The sequence below is a fragment of the Zerene cesonia genome, chromosome 12, assembly GCF_012273895.1.
Source record: "Zerene cesonia ecotype Mississippi chromosome 12, Zerene_cesonia_1.1, whole genome shotgun sequence".
NCBI lineage: Eukaryota > Metazoa > Arthropoda > Insecta > Lepidoptera > Pieridae > Zerene > Zerene cesonia.
In genome coordinates this window covers 124,912-144,877 of record NC_052113.1, presented here as the reverse complement: position 1 = coordinate 144,877, position 19,966 = coordinate 124,912, and the positions used below count along the sequence as shown (strand labels likewise).

The 19,966-nt window shown below is 38.4% G+C and overlaps 1 protein-coding gene across 1 annotated transcript in view; it reads right to left on the bottom strand.

Moving 5' to 3' along the window:
• The window catches only part of LOC119830898 (myosin heavy chain, muscle), a 22,669-nt gene extending 4,146 nt beyond the window's left edge, over positions 1-18,523 (bottom strand). Inside the window, exons 1-24 of the mRNA XM_038354085.1 lie at positions 18,420-18,523; positions 17,424-17,691; positions 16,780-16,923; positions 15,148-15,332; positions 14,602-14,797; positions 14,331-14,394; positions 13,937-14,035; positions 13,407-13,510; positions 11,898-12,035; positions 11,470-11,739; positions 10,317-10,487; positions 9,131-9,310; positions 8,802-8,961; positions 8,052-8,104; positions 7,373-7,460; positions 6,559-6,676; positions 5,353-5,470; positions 4,913-5,049; positions 4,696-4,822; positions 4,057-4,266; positions 2,685-3,571; positions 1,819-1,897; positions 976-1,221; positions 4-784 (exon numbers count right to left, since the gene is read on the bottom strand). Coding sequence (XP_038210013.1) covers positions 4-784; positions 976-1,221; positions 1,819-1,897; positions 2,685-3,571; positions 4,057-4,266; positions 4,696-4,822; positions 4,913-5,049; positions 5,353-5,470; positions 6,559-6,676; positions 7,373-7,460; positions 8,052-8,104; positions 8,802-8,961; positions 9,131-9,310; positions 10,317-10,487; positions 11,470-11,739; positions 11,898-12,035; positions 13,407-13,510; positions 13,937-14,035; positions 14,331-14,394; positions 14,602-14,797; positions 15,148-15,332; positions 16,780-16,923; positions 17,424-17,630 — 4,762 coding nt within the window. The 5' untranslated portion in view covers positions 17,631-17,691; positions 18,420-18,523. The remainder of the gene's footprint in view (positions 1-3; positions 785-975; positions 1,222-1,818; positions 1,898-2,684; positions 3,572-4,056; positions 4,267-4,695; positions 4,823-4,912; positions 5,050-5,352; positions 5,471-6,558; positions 6,677-7,372; positions 7,461-8,051; positions 8,105-8,801; positions 8,962-9,130; positions 9,311-10,316; positions 10,488-11,469; positions 11,740-11,897; positions 12,036-13,406; positions 13,511-13,936; positions 14,036-14,330; positions 14,395-14,601; positions 14,798-15,147; positions 15,333-16,779; positions 16,924-17,423; positions 17,692-18,419) is intronic.
• Between the last annotated feature and the right edge of the window lie 1,443 nt (positions 18,524-19,966).

The window sequence follows — 19,966 nt, the reverse complement described above, 5'->3', positions numbered from 1 at the left end:
TGTTTTCGAATTCCTCTTCCTTCTCTTGGATCCTCCTGTCGATTTCTTGTCTGACCTGAGACAGCTCGAGTTGAGCACGCAGGACCTTGTTTTCTTCTTGTTCAAGAGCAGCCTCAGCCTCTTCAAGAGCGGCCTGGAGCTCGTCCTTCTCGGCTTCAAGGCGCTTCCTAGCCTTCTCGATTTCATGGATGTTGCGGCCACCTTCACCGATCTGGTCAAGCAAGTCCTTGACTTCATCAGCGAGGTTCTTGTTTTCACGGCGGACAGCCTCGAGTTGTTCTTGACCTTCCTCGTAGGCACCCTTAAGGCGGAACAATTCAGTTGAGTAGTTGCGGCATTCCTTCTGGCTGGCGTCAAGTTCAGCAGCGAGGTCGTCAACCTTGAGTTTCCATTCACCAATGATCTTGTCGAACGCCTTCTGTTTCTTTTCAGCGGCGTTAGCGATAGCGGTGGCTCTGTCGACCTCGAGTTGCAAGTCCTCGACTTCAGTAGCAAGGCGTTGCTTGGTCTTTTCGAGAGCAACAACCTTCTGGTTGAGGGATTCAATGGTCTCCTCGGCTTCGGCAAGGCGGGCCTGGAGCTTGCGCTTGGCCTCCTCGAGTTCCTCGGAGCGAGCAACACCCTCGGACTCGTACTTGGAGCGCCACAATTGGGCCTCGGCGTTGGCCTTCGAGAGTTGGCGCTGGAGATCAGCCTTGCCTTCAGCTTCCTCTTCCACTTGTTCGCGGATGTTGTCCAGGTCGTGTTCCAAGTTGCGGAACTTGCCAAGAAGGGTAGCGCGTTCCTGTTAACAAAAAGTATATTTAATGAATATAACTATTTTATTTATAAATTATGTAATAGATATAAAAATCTTAGCTGTGCCACGTGGCTTAAAAGCTAATTTTTCTATAGCACATTTGTTTTTCTTACATAATCGAAGGTACCTAACATAAAAATCTGTTTATTTGTTTATAAAATATGAATTAATCTTACCCTTGCTTCTTCGTCGGCAAGCCTCTTGGTGTCCTCCAATTGGGTGGTGAGGGACACCTTGATCTTGGACAGCTGTGATACTTGGGACTCAGCCTCCTCCAATTGGCGGAGCAGGTCAGAGTTCTCGATGGACAGCTTCTTCTTGGCAGCGTCAAGGTCGTTAAGAGTGCGGTTAGCCTCATCAGCCTTGCTCTGGACTTCGTTGAGTTGGTGTTGAAGTTGCTTGACGATCTTCTCCTGGGCAGCCTAATTGTAAAATAATTAAATTAATACGAAACTATCGAACAATTGTTATGGCATGGGAATTTAATATTTCCTCTTTAAATGATATCAAATAACGATCTAGACGTATACTTTTTATTGGACAAAAAGGCCATGTTAAATGTTGATGAGTTGAAAATGTAATTATAATTTGTATAAATATAAACTACCACTGAATTTATTTGTTTATCTACGTTTAAATATAACAATACACGTTTATAATATATGTATATAATTACTACAAATGGTCAAATTGTTAATAGACGGATTAGTGAATCAAACTTTTTCTTTTTAATGAAGTTAACAAATTTAGTTATATCTTCTATTAATTATTAATGTCATGCATTTTTTTCTTACTTTAATAACGTTAATTTTATTTTAAATAAGTTCACTTGGAAGCGGCAGTCATGCGCTTTTCGTTGTTAATATTGGAATATTTCTATGTTAGGTATCATAATTATTGATTAGGAAAGTCAATGAACTGTATATGAGAAGTGTGTTGGCTATTTCTGTTTTCTCATTTGTGAAAAGCTTGAAGCGCTGCATCGCCGAAGCGAACACGATGTTTTCCATCTTTTATACCTTTTCGTTGGACAAGTGGTCGAGACCGGCACGAAGGTCATTGACTTCGCTAAAGTATTGAGAGCGCTCTTTCTCAGCCCTGGATACATGGAATACACAAAATGTTTAATACCAAAATTCCCTAGCAAGTTTTCGAACCTAATCGAGTTTACGACGCCGTAATATTGCCAGATAATGTCATGTTTGTCGAGTGGTGTGTCTGTGAGTACCATGCAGGTTCACCCTGGTAGACATGCCTCTAGTCGTGACATGTTACCTTTTCCCGAGCTACTGAGTCAATAGCAGCGCGCGTGTTGTTAAGCTCGTTGTAGCATGACGCACGATCGTGTTCAGCCCTGAATGTTGCAAGTTATTATTATCCAGACTTCCTTACGTCACACCTTGTTTTTCAATACTTCGCTATTTTCAGATGTTTTAAAATTGCCTATGATTATTTTTAGAACACGCATTCTAAACCTGTCAATTTTTTCTTGATCTTGATCAAATCATCTTTCACAAAGTTTTTCTAGAGCCTAATATGCGATAACACAAATTGAAATTATTATTTTTTCTACGTTTTATATTTTACTGTCGCAAATACTGTCGTTTTTCTAATTTGTTTGATATTTGCATCTCATAAAGAAGTATATGAATTATCGAATTCTGTAATAAAATATCATTTGCAATTGTTCTTAAGCTATTTGTATGATCTGCTTCTTATAGAAACCTCGTTAATGTAAGAATGGGTTTCGAACCCAAGATTTCTTAGCTAAATTGACAACACGCTATATTCATGACTTAACAGGCAGGCATTTTCTAAAGGGCCAGATAAGCTATATGGTCTTTTTATTCTGAAATATAAGTGATGTGATTACAAGTATACTTACTTAGCCTTAAGCTTGTTGAGCTGGTCGAGCTGCTCACCCATCTCAGCGACGGCATCGTTGTGCTTCTTGCGGAGGTTGGCGAGGGTGGACTCGTGTTGGATGTTGGCCTCTTCCAAGTCGCGGCGGAGCTTGCTAAGCTCAGCCTCACGCTTCTTGTTCAGCTCAATCTGAGCGGAGGTGGCACCACCGGCCTCCTCAAGACGCTCACCCAACTCTTCGAGCTCGCGGGCGAGGTCTGCGCGTTGCTTCTCAGCCTTAGCGCGGGCCTGGCGTTCGGATTCGACTTCCTCTTCCAATTCTTCGATACGGGCTTGCAGTTCCTTGATCTGTTTCTGGAGCTTGCTGACCAGAGATTGTTCGTCTTCGAGCTTGGCGGTGAGAGATGAGATTTCCTTGTCCTTGCGTTGGATGGTCTGTTCGAGTTCCTTCTTGTTGCGCTCGAGGTCGGCGACGGCTTCCTGGGTAAGCTTGAGGTCACCCTCAACCTTCCTCCTCTGCTTCTCGACGTCACCGCGGAGTTTCTTCTCACGCTCCAAGGAGTCCTCAAGCTCGTCGAGGGTCTGCTCGAGCTTTTGCTTGACCTTGTTGAGGTGGTTGACCTTGTCCTCGGCAGCTTGGAGCTCCTCAGAAGTCTTCTGGTTGCTCTCACCCTGCAACTTCTTCTCCTTGTTCAACTTGTTGATGAGTTCGTCCTGGTGGGCGATCTCATCGTTCAAGTTGCGGATTTGATGGTCCTTGGTGGCCTTGTCTTGTTCAGACTTCTGGACGGAAAGTTCGAGGTCCTCGACATCCTTCTTGAGGCCAGAGATTTCCTGCTCCAACTTCTTCTTAGCTTGGAAGAGTTGGTTGCGGGCATCCTCTTCTTGAGTGAGGCGGTCTTGAGTGTCCTAAAATATAAGTCATTCCGTTATTATCAACCCACTAATGTACTATAAAAAATAACTGCGTATGCCTGTTTCCTGTCAATCAATTTGTAATTACATCAATAGTAGTAAACTTTGCAATAAAACATTACAGATGTGCAATGTAATTTTAAACTTCTCACGCAATTTCAAATATAAACAAGGTTGTTTATATAAGGAACCTCAGTTAAACAAAACATTTTGTATGTAAAATGAATCTTAACAATGTTAGACTTAACAAATTTGGCTCGAAATATTTTTGTTCTAGAAAAAAAAAAGCTCTGCCATGAGTCATTTTTCGCGGGCTATGTTTAATATTATTATACTCATCTGTTTAATATTATTTTAAAAAAATTTACATTTATATAATACCAATGACAAAATTCATGATTCAATTTCATTTGGAACAGCAACAAATTACAAATAATAAATATTTTAAAAAATGACTGCAAATTCCTATATCTACTTACCCTAAGTTGGTTCTCGAGGTCGGACTTTTGCGCTTGGAGTTTGTTGGCGCGGTCCTGAATTTCAGATAGGGTTCCCTTCTCTCCCTCGAGGTTAGCCAGAAGAGCTTGCTTCTCCTCAAGGAGCTTGGCGTTGAGGGCCTCAACTTCCTTGCGGAGTTTCTCTTCCTTCTCGAAAGCCTCCTGGGCCTTCTGTGCCTTCTCCTCGAGTTTCTGTAAAATCACTTCACTTTTATCCACACCATCCCATATCGACAAATGATTCGCTGCCATATTTAATATTTAATTAATCACAGCATTAAAATAAATAAAAAATAGGAATGCAATATTTCGGTTCGTTCGAAAGGTATGGAAAGGGGGTGCGCGCGCCGCCGACCGTTCCGCTACTGAGTGGCGCTGGAGAATTCCAGCGGGCGCGAGATTCGCCCCCGCATGCGTTACATTGTGTATGGAAAAAGCGCGTAGCCGCTGGAGTGGGGCGGGATCCAGAAATGGACGCGGCAGGTGCGGCGGTGTCACGTAACCGCCAGGTGGGCGCGGTCGTTTCTATTTGTAGGGAACTGAATCATGCGCTCTCATCGAAATATTTTATGGGTCACAGTGCTCAATCATAAGGCGTCAGGTGTGCGGAAGCTTACTCACCGCGATCTCATCCTCGATACGGGTGACGTTGAGAAGGGGCTTGACCTTCTGCCACAGTTTCCACCATGGCCAGGTGCGGAGCTGCAAGTACTTGCGCAAGTTGCGCTGGACAACTTGGAGAGCGATTCTGTCAAAAAAAATTGAAAGTGTGAAAGTGATTCAAATGATTTGAAAATTATTATATTTTTTGAGTGAATGGTATGAATAAGTTTTATACCTCTGTTCCTGCAGCCTCTTGTACTCCTTGCGGGACAAGTAACCACGGATGTAAGACTGGAGCCAAGACACAATCTTGGACAACCTGTCGTCACGTAACTCTTCCATCTGACCCAAGACACCGGCGCGGAAGAATACCTGTATTCCCATACCACGTGTTAAACTAAGTCTAAAGACAATAATAACAAATTTATGAAATTAAACACAAAAAAATATACAAAATTAATATTTCATGGAACATTATTCCATTTCACATAATAATAAATATTATATAATAAATATATATGATAAAACATCGCAAAAAAGTACACCAAAAGTGCTTTTAATAAGCCAATAAACATACATTAGTAATACGAAATATCAAACCTTTTGCTAGTGATAGAAATGAAAGTTAAGTCGTGCATCAAAGGATAGAATAGTCGGAAGGATCTACATCACTACCTTTGTCTTTCCGAGCCTGAAAGACTCCGAATCCAAGCCGGTTTGTTCGAGAATTTTCTCGGTGGCTTTCTCCGGTGACATAGGCTCTTTAATCAGGTTCGGGCACAGAATTTTGTATCTGCGTTAAAGGAGCACACAAATCACATAATATAGCAAAAAAAGATGATAAAGGGCAACTAATTAAGAACCGAAGTAGCGAAGGCTCTTAAGGATTAGGAATCATAGTCTAGTTGGATTCTTATGAGGCAAGCACTACGATATGAATGATCCTAAATGCAAGCATTGAAAACCACAGCTCCATTGCGGGTGTTTGGATCATCAACCGAAATCAATTCAACTATAACATGCCTTGGTGTGACCGAGACGGTAAGATTCCACATCTAAGCCTGTTGCTTCCAGGATAACTTGGGCGATTTTCTTAGGATCGCTTTCCTTGGCGGCAGCTTGAGGGGCCAGGATCTTGTAGCTACATTTTCAAACAATGAGGTCACACGGTAAGGGAAAGTCAAACAATAGAAATAGAATAACTCGCTCCGACGTATTTTGTCAACGTCGGATTGTAAGGAATAAAACCTGAAAAACCTTGTCACGACATAATTAAATATTCGTGTATGAAATGAACCTAGAAACGGAAACATTACTCCATGTAAAAGTGAAACTCTTTTCGTAAGAGCTTTACAATGTTACTAGGTTTCTAACGCTAACTACTAGGTTAAACGCTTCCGCGTATCCTTGCCTTGGTGTGACCTATACGATAGCTTTCGGGATCAAGTTGCACAGATTCCAGACATTTCCTAGCTGCTTCTTTGGGATCTTTCTCTTGCTGCATGATGGCTGGTGCAAGAATCATGTAACTGTCCATTAAATATTACGTTAAAATCAATCCTTGTCATATTTGTAAAACTTGTATGTATCCAGGTGTGAGTTAGCAACTCAACACCTATTCCAATTCAGTGACACACTTTTAAAATAGTTACTCATAGTGCATAGCTGTGGATGACGTCATCGGGGCGGCTGTTGCACGTACGAGAATAAACATCGAATATTCCAGAGCTAAAAGAATTTTGTCTAGACTCGCGAACTAAAATTATTTATTTATAAAAGTAACAGATATGAAATAAAATATTAATTTTATGAGTCTGCAGTCTATTTGGCAAATGTTCAACCAGGAATATTTGGTGTCTACGCCAATCGAGCGATACTTACCGGAGCTTGAAGTCAGGGTAGACCATCCTGTTGGGGAAACCTTTACGGCAAATACGGATACCCTCAAGCACACCGTTACAGGTGAGCTGGTGCATCACAAGGTGGGAATCGATGAGACCTGACAAAAGAGAGTTTGCGTCAGTGATGTTGGAAGAAAGAATTATCGAAAAAGCTACATTGATAACATTCATTAAACAATGAATATACATTTAATTGAACGTGTTACTTGGTTTTCAATATTATTACTTTATCTATCTATTGTACTTCTTTTCAGTTTTATCATTGCAGCTTATTACTAGAATCAACATAAAAACGAAAGTTCTATTTTCTTTCCTAAATATTAGGTGTTGCATGATGTACAAGGTCTACTTGAGATCAAAGCTATAGTAGACATCACACAGATATTTGGATATTAAAAAAGCAGGAAAGAGTTAGTCATCCGAAAATGTGTTTTGCTGCACATAAAATAAACGTTATTTTAAATATACCATCTGAGTAACACGATAAATATATTTCAGTCTCCGCCTACACGACGTGCGGTATCTGGCTGTTTATTATAAAACCTCAGCAAAGCTATTTTTATCATTGCTGGATCTAGCATGTTACTATATTTGAAGCACTAATATTTGATAAACAGCTACAAGAAATTTATTCCTATTTTTAAGTACGTTCTAACAATTCAGAGCGATGATCCTCTTTTTCCGAGTATTTTAATTTATGGAAGGTTATATTTGATTAATTCTTAAACTAGTTTATTATGTTAATTTACTTTTTACATACTCGTATGTGAGTATAAAGTTACAAAGTTACTCACCAGCCTGCTTCAACTCGTTGGGGATGATACAACGTACGAAGTGAGGTTGGGTGGATCTCAGAGTGGTCATCAAGTTGTTAAGTTGCTCCTAAAGATGAATCACTTATAAGCATTTTTTCTGGATTTATACATTTTCTCAAAAAAAAGTAAGGATGTTCAGAGAAGTTTTTGTTTTGTTATTCTTACTGAATTTAACAATCATAGTATTAGTTATAACGTAGTTTAATTAAAAAATGTTTTTTTTTGTAAGACTATGGAACTCATCTCTTATTTTTACACAGCGAGTAATTTCTAACTAAACATATAAAGCCACACTTATATGAAATGAAGACACATAGTATTTTGATGGAATTGTGAACATATAATTAGATTTTTGTTAGACACACACACACAAACAATCAAACAATTTGTTAAAATATTAGCAACGATTTTGCGGTATTTTCATTTGTATTTCATTTCTTGAAGTATTTAAACCCACGAAGTGCAATTCGTGTGGATGGTCATGGGGTTGGAAAACATGAGGATATTTTAAAATAACAAAAAGGCGATTGCAGCCCCTTTTATGTGATAATTTGTAACAGCTATATCATTCAGATATAGTGGCGAGTGTAGCTACATCCATGTAGTATTCTACACTCGATGAAAATGAATAATAACTTATAATCATAATTTTGTATACCCTGTAAGCAGAGGAGACAGTAGCGAAACCACCGCCCTTCTTACCGCGACCGCCTATGAATTACATTAATAAACAGACATTAATACTAAGACAATCACATATCTAAGACAAGGACAGACGATACTCCCGACACATTATGATCTGCGCTGAAAACCTACAACTACAGACGGACAGTGCTTAAACTTTCAGGGCTAACGACTGCAAAGAGATTATACTGAAGTAAATATTGAAGCTAAATGTGGAGTTGTTAGCCCTGAAGGTATAGACGAGGATAAAAGCCACGTGACACAGAAGCTTAAATTCGTAGCCGTGCTCCTTTTTACCCTGTAAAGTGATGATACGGTCTGGAAGGCGGAACCCTTGGCACGCTTGCCTCCAGCTCCTAGTTTTGTAAATTTATTTATCAGAAAATGTAATTATGCTTTATCTATTATACATATCGAATAAACACGTTGGAATAGATCTAAATGATTTATAAAAATTTAAATGTAAAATGAATAGCTATTATTATGCCAATTATTAAGAAAAAAAACAATAATTTAAGGATACTTTTAAAACTAGAATTGTGAAATTAAATGTGCGAACTAAACATATAAAAAACCTGATTTTGCAAATAAATGAAAATAAGAGTTTTTGGACTCCATACAAAATAACGGAGCAATATATATAATTAGAAATATGGCAGTTTCAGATATTTATGCTATGAACAATAAAATAAACTATAGAGGTCAATCACAACTCGCAACATACCCTTGCCACCAGCAGCAGCACCACCATCACCAGATTGACCAGGGTGGTCAGCGAAGATCTCAACCAACAGTTTGTTGGATCCCTTCTTGAACTGGTCAACCACGGTGTCGTTAAGGGGGTCCTTGTTCTTCTCCAGCCATCCGGTGATGTTGTAACCGACCTGTTTATCATAGTAATTTGAGCTGAATGACTTGGACGGGCTAACCAGAATGTAAGTCAGGAATTAAACAAATATCGAACTTTGCAAAGTGCGAATTAACAATATGATCACAGTTCAATTTATTGTGTACTACTTGTTTAAATTTATAAAATTCAAAGGATATACTTACATTACCGGCGTAGTGACCAATGGCGAAGTGAGCGGCTTGGCAACCGGGCTTGGGGGGCTTGGGCTTCAGGTAAGGAGCAGACTTGCCCAAGTGGTTGTTGTTCAACTTCTCAACGAAGGTCTGGTCGGTGGCTTTGGGGAACATAGACTCTTCCTCAAGGATGGAGAGGATACCCATGGGCTGGAACCGGACCAGATATATTAGCACGTAGAAATCGTAGAGGCGTCTCATGAAAACGTCGCAAGTAACGAAAATGTATAAGAAGTTTAAATTTGTGGAAGTTTTACACTTTATAATATGTGAAATTGCATGTATACTTTTTACCAATCATTGATTGAGGCTGTCTTATACTTACGAGTATTAACTATAATAACTATAAAAAAATAAAATCGTTTTTCATGAGACTCACATATACTGTAACGATAAGTGTGTGAATGTAATCTTAAAACTAAATTAAGCATTATAATAAAGCATCATGCATATTGAAATGTGTCCGTGTGTGTTATAGTTTTAAATAGCAAGTTTATTCAGTGTTAATTATGTTGCGCTTTAATTTTTTCTTCCAAATAAATAGCAGTTAAATATTAAACAATTATCAATTATTTTACAAAAATAATCTATACATTATAATTTATATACAGTAAGTGAGCTTCGCTCAACTAATTGCCTATTATTTCTAGAATTAATAATCGTAGTATTGCGGCTGATATTAACTCGTGTTTGAGCCTCCTACGTAGCTTAGTGCAAGTGAAATACACTTCTAATACCTTCTCTATTAAATCTATTGTCGGTTGGAGATCCATACCAAAATCAATAAAATTCCACTTAATCCCGTCTCTTTCATATTCCTCTTGTTCAAGAATGAACATGAAATGGTTAAAATACTGTTGCAATTTCTCGTTGGTAAAGTTAACACAAAGCTGATTAAACCCGTTCATCTGTTGTCAAAACATGAAAATATTACGTTTCTTGTTAGGTACATGTGTAGGTGTAATTGTTATTTATTGTTTTGTGTTTGAAGAGTGTAAACAGATAAAGGAGAACACGTCACACAACACATTATAGCATTTGTATGTCCGTAGAGAAAAGCCTTCGTTCCCGATTTGTTATATGAGTTGGATTTAGAAGCTTTGCTCATGGACCGTGGCGAGTTGCAAGCGTTCATAGTTGCATTACCGCCATCTACCTTTTCAATAAGGTCAATGCAATGTTGGAGATCCATGCCAAAGTCAATGAAAGTCCACTCGATGCCTTCGCGCTGGTATTCTTCTTGTTCCAGTACGAACATATGGTGGTTAAAGAACTGCTGCAGTTTCTCGTTGGTGAAATTAATGCAGAGTTGTTCAAAACCATTGAACTGCAGGGAGATAAGTATAAGAATTGGTTAGTGTTAAGTGGAAATTCGGATGGTCTACGGATCTCATTCCGTAGTTGGGTTTACGGATTGCATTCCGTATTTAGGTGTTTATGTCCCTATGCGAACTATTGTGCTGGACGCTGCTACGTCTATCCCCATAGACATGGTGCAACACAGAATCTTCTTCTGTTGTAGGTCAGGCGACGACGAGCCCTAGGAGCCGGCGGACTATTACCTTCTCGATCAAATCGATACAAGCCAGCAAGTCCATGCCGAAGTCGATGAAAGTCCACGTGATTCCCTCTTTCTTGTACTCCTCTTGTTCGAGGACAAACATGTGATGGTTAAAGAACTGCTGGAGCCTCTCATTGGTGAAGTTAATGCAGAGTTGCTCGAAACCGTTGTACTTTATGAACAATACGACACCCAAGTGAGAATCGACAATGAATTAGTTAGAGGTAAACTGTAAAACCATTAGTAGTCAAGATACGACGATAGTTAAACAAACACTTGTAACACCCAAAGTGCGTCGACGTAGGGTTCGATCACCCCGTATACCTTTTCGATAAGGTCAATGCAGGCCAGTAAGTCCATTCCGAAATCAATGAACTCCCAATGAATGCCTTCCTTCTGGTACTCTTCTTGTTCCAACACAAACATGTGGTGGTTGAAGAATTGTTGCAGTTTCTCATTGGTGAAGTTAATGCAAAGTTGTTCGAACCCATTGTACTAAGAATTAAATTAAATTAATATCATAGAAATTATAATTCGATCATTGTAAACATCTTGAATATCACGTAACTTTATCTCCTAAATTGGAAAAAAACTTAAATGTAACTTCTTAAAGAACAGTTTTCTAAATATAACAATTTAAATTTTATATAATTTAAACTCACTCGAGTTTGAACCTTACTCAAGTAAGTCGCTGTATGGGCTTCCGTTTGTCGCTTACTATTAGCTTGGTCGATTCGCTGATACTTACGTCGAAGATTTCGAAACCAGCAATATCCAGTACACCAATGAAGTGCTGTCTCTTTTGCTTGGTGTCCAGAGTCTCGTTACACTTCTTGACCAGCCACTTGAAGAGACGGTCGAAGACACCCTTGCAGAGGGCACCGACGGAGTTGGTGACCTGGTCCTTGTTACGACCCTGGGTCACGAACTCGTTTCCGACCTTGATGCGGGGCTTCAACAAGTTCTTGTATAGGTCGGGGCAGTCGACACCGAGGAGCTTGGCAACACGTTCACCTTCCTGCAAGAGAATTATATGACATTAAGACAATTTTTTATGAATATTCTGTTCTCTTTGCCATAACTTTCGACTCTAAATTATACATAAAAAAACTTTTTCCTTTAGCTAACTTGCAGAATATAATTTGAATAATTTTATAAGATAATGAAGATACTTGCCTCAGTACCATCGGCCTCAGCCTGTTCCTCACGACCCCTCTGCTTGAACTTCATGCAACCCATGTGCATGACAGCGGCGGTGATCTTGTATACGTTGTCCTTCTCTTCTTGGGTGAAACCAAGGATGTCGAAGGCTTGCTACAGTTGTATCAAAGGATTAGATATCTCATATTCGAAAGTATATGTAAAGAATATTTGAACAATTGTCATTATTTACAGGTTTTCATTCTCTTTTGGATGAGGTATAACAATAAGTATATAAATTTAATACAAATTTCACGATAATAATAACAAGTTAGTTATATAACATTATAAAGGGAACAAAACTAAAGTTTCATAAGATATTTAACAAAATATTGGGTTTAGTAATTGTATAAAGTAACACATAAAAATAATGGTGTGAGTGAGAAGAACGAGCGTTAAACGGCATGGCATGGGAGACGTTGCGCTTTCGGCACAGGAAATTGGGCAATATAAAACTAATAGGTAACATCTACGACGACTAATCTGAGAGTGCACAGGGTTCTTATACATCTTTTTTGTATCCGGTCTTCTGGACATTGGTAAGACTCTCATCTAAGGGGCATAATACATATCTATCAGGGCATATTTGGTGGTCAATTACGGGGTCATTCATATTTTGATACCACTTACATCTGTTAATTGACATTCCTCACCATCATCGACGTTGGGGATGGTAATCTTACCCTGTGCGATGATCATGTAATCGTATACGTCGTTGGACAACATACACATGTCTGTCGAGAAGTAACAAATCATAAGTTTTACGTGAAATTAGGTAACCCTCGGAACTCCCTAACACATCCTAACGCAATTCCCCTAATACTCCTATCGTCTGTGTCGTGTCGTGTTCATATTATAATATAAGGGGAGGGTGTGCCGGTGCATAGGTTATAAGGTTGTTTCGTGATAAAAACCTGTGCAAAGCGCTCGCTGGGAATGTTGCTGGGATGGCTGTGTGCCCGTCAGATTACAATCGCAAAACATGCATATTTGAATGAGCAAAATATTCATATTGAAAAGCAATTTTATTTTTCATGCAGTATAAATATTCATCTGACAGACACGATGTGACTGTTTCGAGTCGCAAGCAAAGCAAGCAGAATCAGTGACTAGAAGAGCGTATAGTGACGAGCCAGCAGTCTCAGTGTGGACATACGTCTGTGAGCCTCATCTCCTCGCCGTCGTCGACGCCAGGGATGATAGTCTTGCCCTGGGCCACGATGTTGTAGTCCATGATGTCGTTGGACAAAAGGCACTTAGCTATAAAACGACACCAATGACAGTCATGTTTGGTATTTGGTGTGGTAGGTATACAGGAAAACTAGCATGCTCTGATATTGGGGTCTAAACTAGGAACACTATAGGTCATCTCGGTACGTTCAGTGGTGAGATGGCCCGACCGGCGCCGGTTGTATGCGGCGACCGTTCGGGAGGACAAACAACATGGGATCTACAAGCCTTCGGCTCCCAGAAGGCCAAACTTACGTCGGTCAAAGTACATTCCTCTCCATCATCAACGTTGGGGATTGTAGTTTTTCCTTGTGATACGATGTGATAATCATATACGTCGTTTGACAGCAAACACATGTCTAAATTTTGAAACCCAATTGAATACATATTAATTTCTGGTCTATAATTAGGAACATGGTGAACACATAGTACATAAACGTAATACAACACTATATACTACAAAAGGTAAATATGTACAAATAATGAATTGTTCAGTGTAATCAGCAACTACATACATTTGATGAAATAATCTGCATTATTTGCACTAGGGCCTTATATTCGTAACTGAAAATGTAATAAAAATTTACTAATTTATAATCAGAGACCATAGATATACCTAGGTGTGGACCATTACTTAAACAATATTCAATATTTTAGCAGTATCTGCAACTCAAGTCACTTGTTTTATTCCTTAAACATTTTCATTCTGAAACTAATGCTTAGAACCAAAATATAAGTCATTTGTGAGAAGGCTTCTCATCCATTGCCAGGTCTCCGATACGTACCCTTAAGTCCGGGGACGGAGCCAGACATCATCTGGTAGAAGATGTGGTAGGAACGCTCAAGAGCCTGTTGGGAGATGACACGGGCCTTCTCCAGCAGATCTGCAGGAAACAAAGAGTTAAGGATCATCTTAGTTTACAATAAGAAAGGAAGAAACAAGCATTAAAATCAATTGATTATCATCTTTTGTTTTCTTATATTTTCTTTAAATACAACAAAAAAAAAATATATTATCAGTTTCTTCTGTGTGATAATAGAAATTCGTTAATACTAACTGCATTTCAATCTATATTACAATTTTTTTAGTCACAGTTTTATGAAAATCAATAAATTTAAGAATGATTTAAAAAATAGTAGAGTTAACAAATAAGATGAAATAACAAAATATTAACTTACAAGTTTCAATGTCAGCACCAGCCAGTTTTCCAGAGGGGCCGAAGTGGATGCGGATGAATTTACCCTGGGGATGACAGAAGACATGGTATAAGTAAATTATAAAACTTCTGTTTGACTAATATGTAGATTTTAATATGAAAGACTTAGAATGCCTTCATTAATTGTTGAATGATCGATTCTCAATAATAACTAGTAGTAACTAAAAAACTAACAAACTACTAATATTTTTTTAACTTCATATAAAGTTATATAAGTTACATAGAATACTTACGAAACGGGAAGAGTTGTCGTTACGGACGGTCTTGGCGTTACCGAAGGCTTCAAGTACAGGGTTAGTTTGCACGACCTGGTCTTCCAGGGAGCCCTTCTTCTCCTGGCTGGGGTCCTTCTTCTGGGAGGCACCAACGGTGGCGAAGTACGCAATTACCTTCTTCGTGTTCTCAGTCTTACCAGCACCAGACTCACCGCTGTTGGTTTGTACGGTTTATGGTTAGAACTCAGCGAAGCACTTGCATACGTTTTGTCCAAGATTTTTGGTTTTTTAGCTTTTTGACATGGACATTTGTTTCTGAGTTTATAATGATTGATAGTATACTTTTCCAATATTTGAATTGGTTTTTGTAATATTGAGTATCAGGTATATATTTGCGCATATCATGGATGCAGAACAATCAATTTAAACTTTTCAAATAAAAGCACTGATGGTGCTTTCTCTATGAACGGATAATTTGTTTTTTTTATATTACATCTTTTTAGACTGATTGAATCTGAAGTTTTAGAATTAATTTTCCTTTGTTATAGAAGATATTATACGTACGTAATCAACATAGATTGATTCTCGTGGTTGGTTAACATGTTGACGTAGGCACCGTCGGAAATGGCGAAAATGTGGGGCGGCACTTCCGAACGACGCTTGCCACGGTACAGCTTGGCGCATCGTGTCGTGTACACGGGGAACCTCTTGTAAGGGTTGATAGCCACACAGAAGAGACCCGAGTAAGTCTGTACGGAGCGTAATTATGCGTTAAGTTTGTAGACTATATTAGTATAGGTTAAATTGCACACGCGTAAGAATTTCTTCTAGCGAGTAATTTGAAGTTTCTTCACACATGGGTGTACTGTATAGCCTATATTTTGCAATTGTATTTGCAAATTAGATTTACTTCACTGAATGTGCAAAAATACTTCGTAATGAACACACAACACAATATATAATAAAGTTCTTGTTACAGGACTACTTTTTGCCTTGCAGATACATAATAATATAAGATAATAAGATTTGGAACAGTTAATTTTCCCAAACCAAGAACATTATTACATACATTTAATGATAAATTATCTGTAATGAGAACCCGAATAAGTTCTCAATAATATTATTAAAAAATCTTCTATATGAATTCTGAAAACCAGTCAAACATAGAAAAACACAACTGCAGAGGAGTACTGTAATGATACTTTATCTCTGCAATAAAACCCTGGTTCGTAGAATTTCCCACAATTCAATTTTACTAGTTGTTAATAAGTATCTTAAGTTCCGTAGTAAGTAGCGATTCTATAAGGAGTTTAAATACAAACTACTCTACAATAATTACAAACAATGTAACCAACTTTAACAAATGGGAAATTCTGTGAACTAAAAAATAAAAAAAAAACGTAGTATAAGTGACGAGCGAGGACATTTTACGATGCCTTTTGCTCTGTCGACCTTAGAACAATCTAGAAGTTAGACACAACATCGACTAATTGTCTAAACAAAAAATTAGTGACGCGATCCAGACGCTCCTTCACCGACTTGGCCCGAGTATGAGGTTTCAAGTGCGGCTCTGTAGAAGAATTGGAGGAGGGAGGAACGTGTAGACTTGGATGTAGAATCTTCTATTTATTTGCTTGTATTCTTTGAATTATCTACCAAGTAGAATTGTTACTTGGATGAGGCCACTGATTGTGATACTAGATAACTTTCGTATTATTTATAAATGAACTAGCTCTAGCCAGTTTTTAATTATGTAGCATAAATAATAAGATAATATTTACTGTTGTATTGTAAATGTATTATGCTTTTGAATTCAATTTGAAGCATGTATTTGTTAAGAAAAAAATTCCTATGTAGAACTTAGTACAATTCTTGTCGAAAATATTAAATTATTGAATTATTTTTGAATATAAAATATTAAATTTGCATAAATACGCTTTCATAATGCAAAATCATTCTCAATGAAACGGCTTGTTACGCCGAAAATAGTGCAACATAAAACAGATCCAAAATAGACCGTAACAGAGCTGTCCGTTTATTTATAAACAGGAGCAGAAAGATCGATCCATAATTAATTGCGCGTATCCATTAGGGCACAAATTTCCATCTTAGTAGCTATCCAAAGTCTGACACGGATGGAAGGAGAGGAGAGGCATGCACACTGCAACGCTGCAACTCCTCGTCGCACCGACTTACGTAAATGAGCTTATGGTAATATCTCTGCTTCAAGTTATACAAAACCGAAGCGTCGTTGAGGTATGTCAAGTTGGACATATCCTCACATTTTTCGTATTTAGGCGGGTTGACTTGAGATACAAGGTCCTTCTTGAAGTCTTTGGTCTGCGGGAAAAAGTATAACCATCAGTATTATAATAGTGGTAAAGGCGCTTTTAGCGCCTACTTACATAAATAAGTTTCGCATAATATCGTTGTCGGAGGTTGTGAAGCACGGCAGCCTCGTTCAAGTAGGTCAGATCAGCCATGTCTTCGACTTTCTCGAATTTCGGCGGGTTTACTTGCGATAGGAGTTCCTTTTTTAATGTCTTCTCCTGCTCATTTGATATATGCATTAGAGAGTTATACAATGTAATTATAATTTCAATTTAATCATTAAAAGCTAATTCTTTACAGCCGTATTGTTATATTTTATTAACCTAACTCGACTCAGAAACAGAACTCTAACTTGCTTTGCCAGTTATTTCGTCTATAAACTTTATTCATTATTAATTTAAGTAACTTTTACTCAATTTAAGACTAAAGTCCTAGTTTTAACTAAATCTATCATCCTTATCGTTCTTATCATTCATCCGCTCTCTCGAAGGAAGTTCGCTGGTAATTACCTCGCCTCCAGGGAGGTTGACGGTCACCAGGTCGCCCTTGGTGGCCTTAATTTCACCCTGTACGAAGCCCTCCTTCTCGTCCGGCACCCAGCAAGCCTTCTTACCATCGTAGGGCTTGCTCTGGTCGATACGCTTTTGTTCGAGTGACACGAACAGGTATGGGGTCGGATCGGGGTCCTCGCCCTCTTGAACAATTGGCTTCGGCATTTCGGAGGGCTAACGAGACTTTGGGCTAGTCGAGACACGAGAACAGAGCCCTGGAGCCTTCCTGCGGAACACGACACGGGTTAGGTATCACTAGCGACTCGTGAATGAACAGAGGCCCCCGTGCGTCTATTTGTGGCTGTAATCCGAGTAGTAGCCGCTTTGGGAACGGTGCCAGCGAACGCTTTGCGTAATATGTTTTATGCGCGCGTTTTTATTGGATTACGCTGGCCCTTCGCGGATGTTACGTCACAGGAATGCGAGCCTGGAGCGACGCCAACGAATTTAACTGAGCGCGATTGTTGTGCGCTTCTATGGCGATGGGCGGCTCAAGAATTCTGATCGTTCATCATATTTAATTAATAGTTAAAATGATTTATTGCAACATGTGCCAATTTTTTCTATTAATTTCAAAATGTACTAATTCAGATTAAAATTTATAATTACTTTATGTGCTTTCAATTTATCAAAGCAATACCTTTATAACTAAAGACTTGCAATGTCGGATAATCACTTCAAACACTTAAAGCTCAAAGCACTCGAACTGGATATTAATGACATCTACAAAATCAACACATGTTTTCAGCTGGTATCGGCTATCAAGTCGTATCTATCAATCAGAATTCAATGAACCGTTGGATAACGCTTTATCAAACACTGAACTGATCAGTCCATCACCATAGAAGAAAAACAAACGCACACACAATCCAATCCGTGGACGTCCTTGGGCCGGTATCACTGATCACTCGCGTCACAAGCACTGGACGCACGGGAGCATACGTGCGTACTCACGTTTAGAAGCCGTTCTGACCGGCGGCGGGGCGCCTCGTCGCTTTTTATACCGGCAATACGACACCGCTATACCGGCGGCCCGATCACCCCATTTTAGGCGGATGCTGCTCGCCGCTGCTGGGCTGCTTCAGGCGAGCTTAGCTTACACTCGCGCGCCGGCGCTCGCCGCGCGTACACCGCACACGCATGCGCTAAGCACTTTATAATTGTATGTTTCTGTAGTTTTGAATGGTTAATGCAATTATTGCAACGTTTTTTTGTGAATATATAGCTAATACGTGTATGCGCAAAATTTTGTGTTTGGAAAATATTCGCTTATATGAAAAATAATAAATCATAATTTAATATAGATATCTGTAATATGTAATGTAAATGATTGATGAATCAAAGTTATATGCTCTAAGAAATAAAGGATTCTTAAACTTAATTCCATGAATCTATATGAGGAAAATGTGTGAGTAGAGGTTTATAAAAATATACATATTTTAACCGAATAAAAGAATGCATCAATTCTATTCACTAGATTATATAATTGTATTGAGTATTTTTGTAAGTTTATATAAAAATATGTGCTATTCCAATCCTCATAATATTATTGTCGAGAGATAAATAAGAGACAAGACGCTATTTGGTTTTAGAAGCAATTTCGACATGTAATTCACAGACACTCAATTATGTGTAATTCAATAATGTTAAATATGTGTAACATTACTTTTTACGTATTCACATTAAAAATATTGTCACCTTTCCTGTTATCGAGCTAGATAACTATAGTTCATAATTCATTTACGATTATTTATATTTCTTTTTGTGTATACATTTCTTTTTGTGTAACATGGATTGTAAAAAAATGCAAATTCAAACCTACTAATAATATAAATGCGAAAGTTTGTAAGGATGTGTGTGTGTGTGTGTGTTTGTTCCTCTTTCACGAAAAAACTACTCAACCGGTTGCAATGAAATTTGGTACGTAGATAGCTGGATAACTGGAATAGCATACAGGCAACTTTTATCCCGATATTCCTTTGGGATACGGACTTACGCGGGTAAAATCGCGGGGCGCAGCTAGTATTTTCATAAATTCGTACCCAATTGTTTGCCTATATATCCACAACATGAACAAACGACATCTTTTTCTTAGTCACATCGGTCAGAAGCAAAAAAATACTGTCAATCATTTAATATTACATACAGTTATTCAAAATCCTTTTCCTCGTTTCTATTCTTCTGCTAAAATGTTATGTTGGAACTCATAAACTTTTAAATTATTTTGATTCACATTATGTAAAGACTCTACGAACTAGTTGCTGAATACATTTCAACAATTAGTTCGTTATGCAATAAATCAAAATATATATCTTTAAATTCACCTACCATATTTTCTACAATAGGGTCCTCAAGTACATGTTAATATCTAAATCTGTTTAGGCATTCAAGAGTTGGGTCCAATACGAAACTCTACAAGAAAACATAAGACGTAATGTGTATAAATTGACAAAAATAAATAATAAAAGATAAATGAAACCTTAATTCAATTATACTTGCAA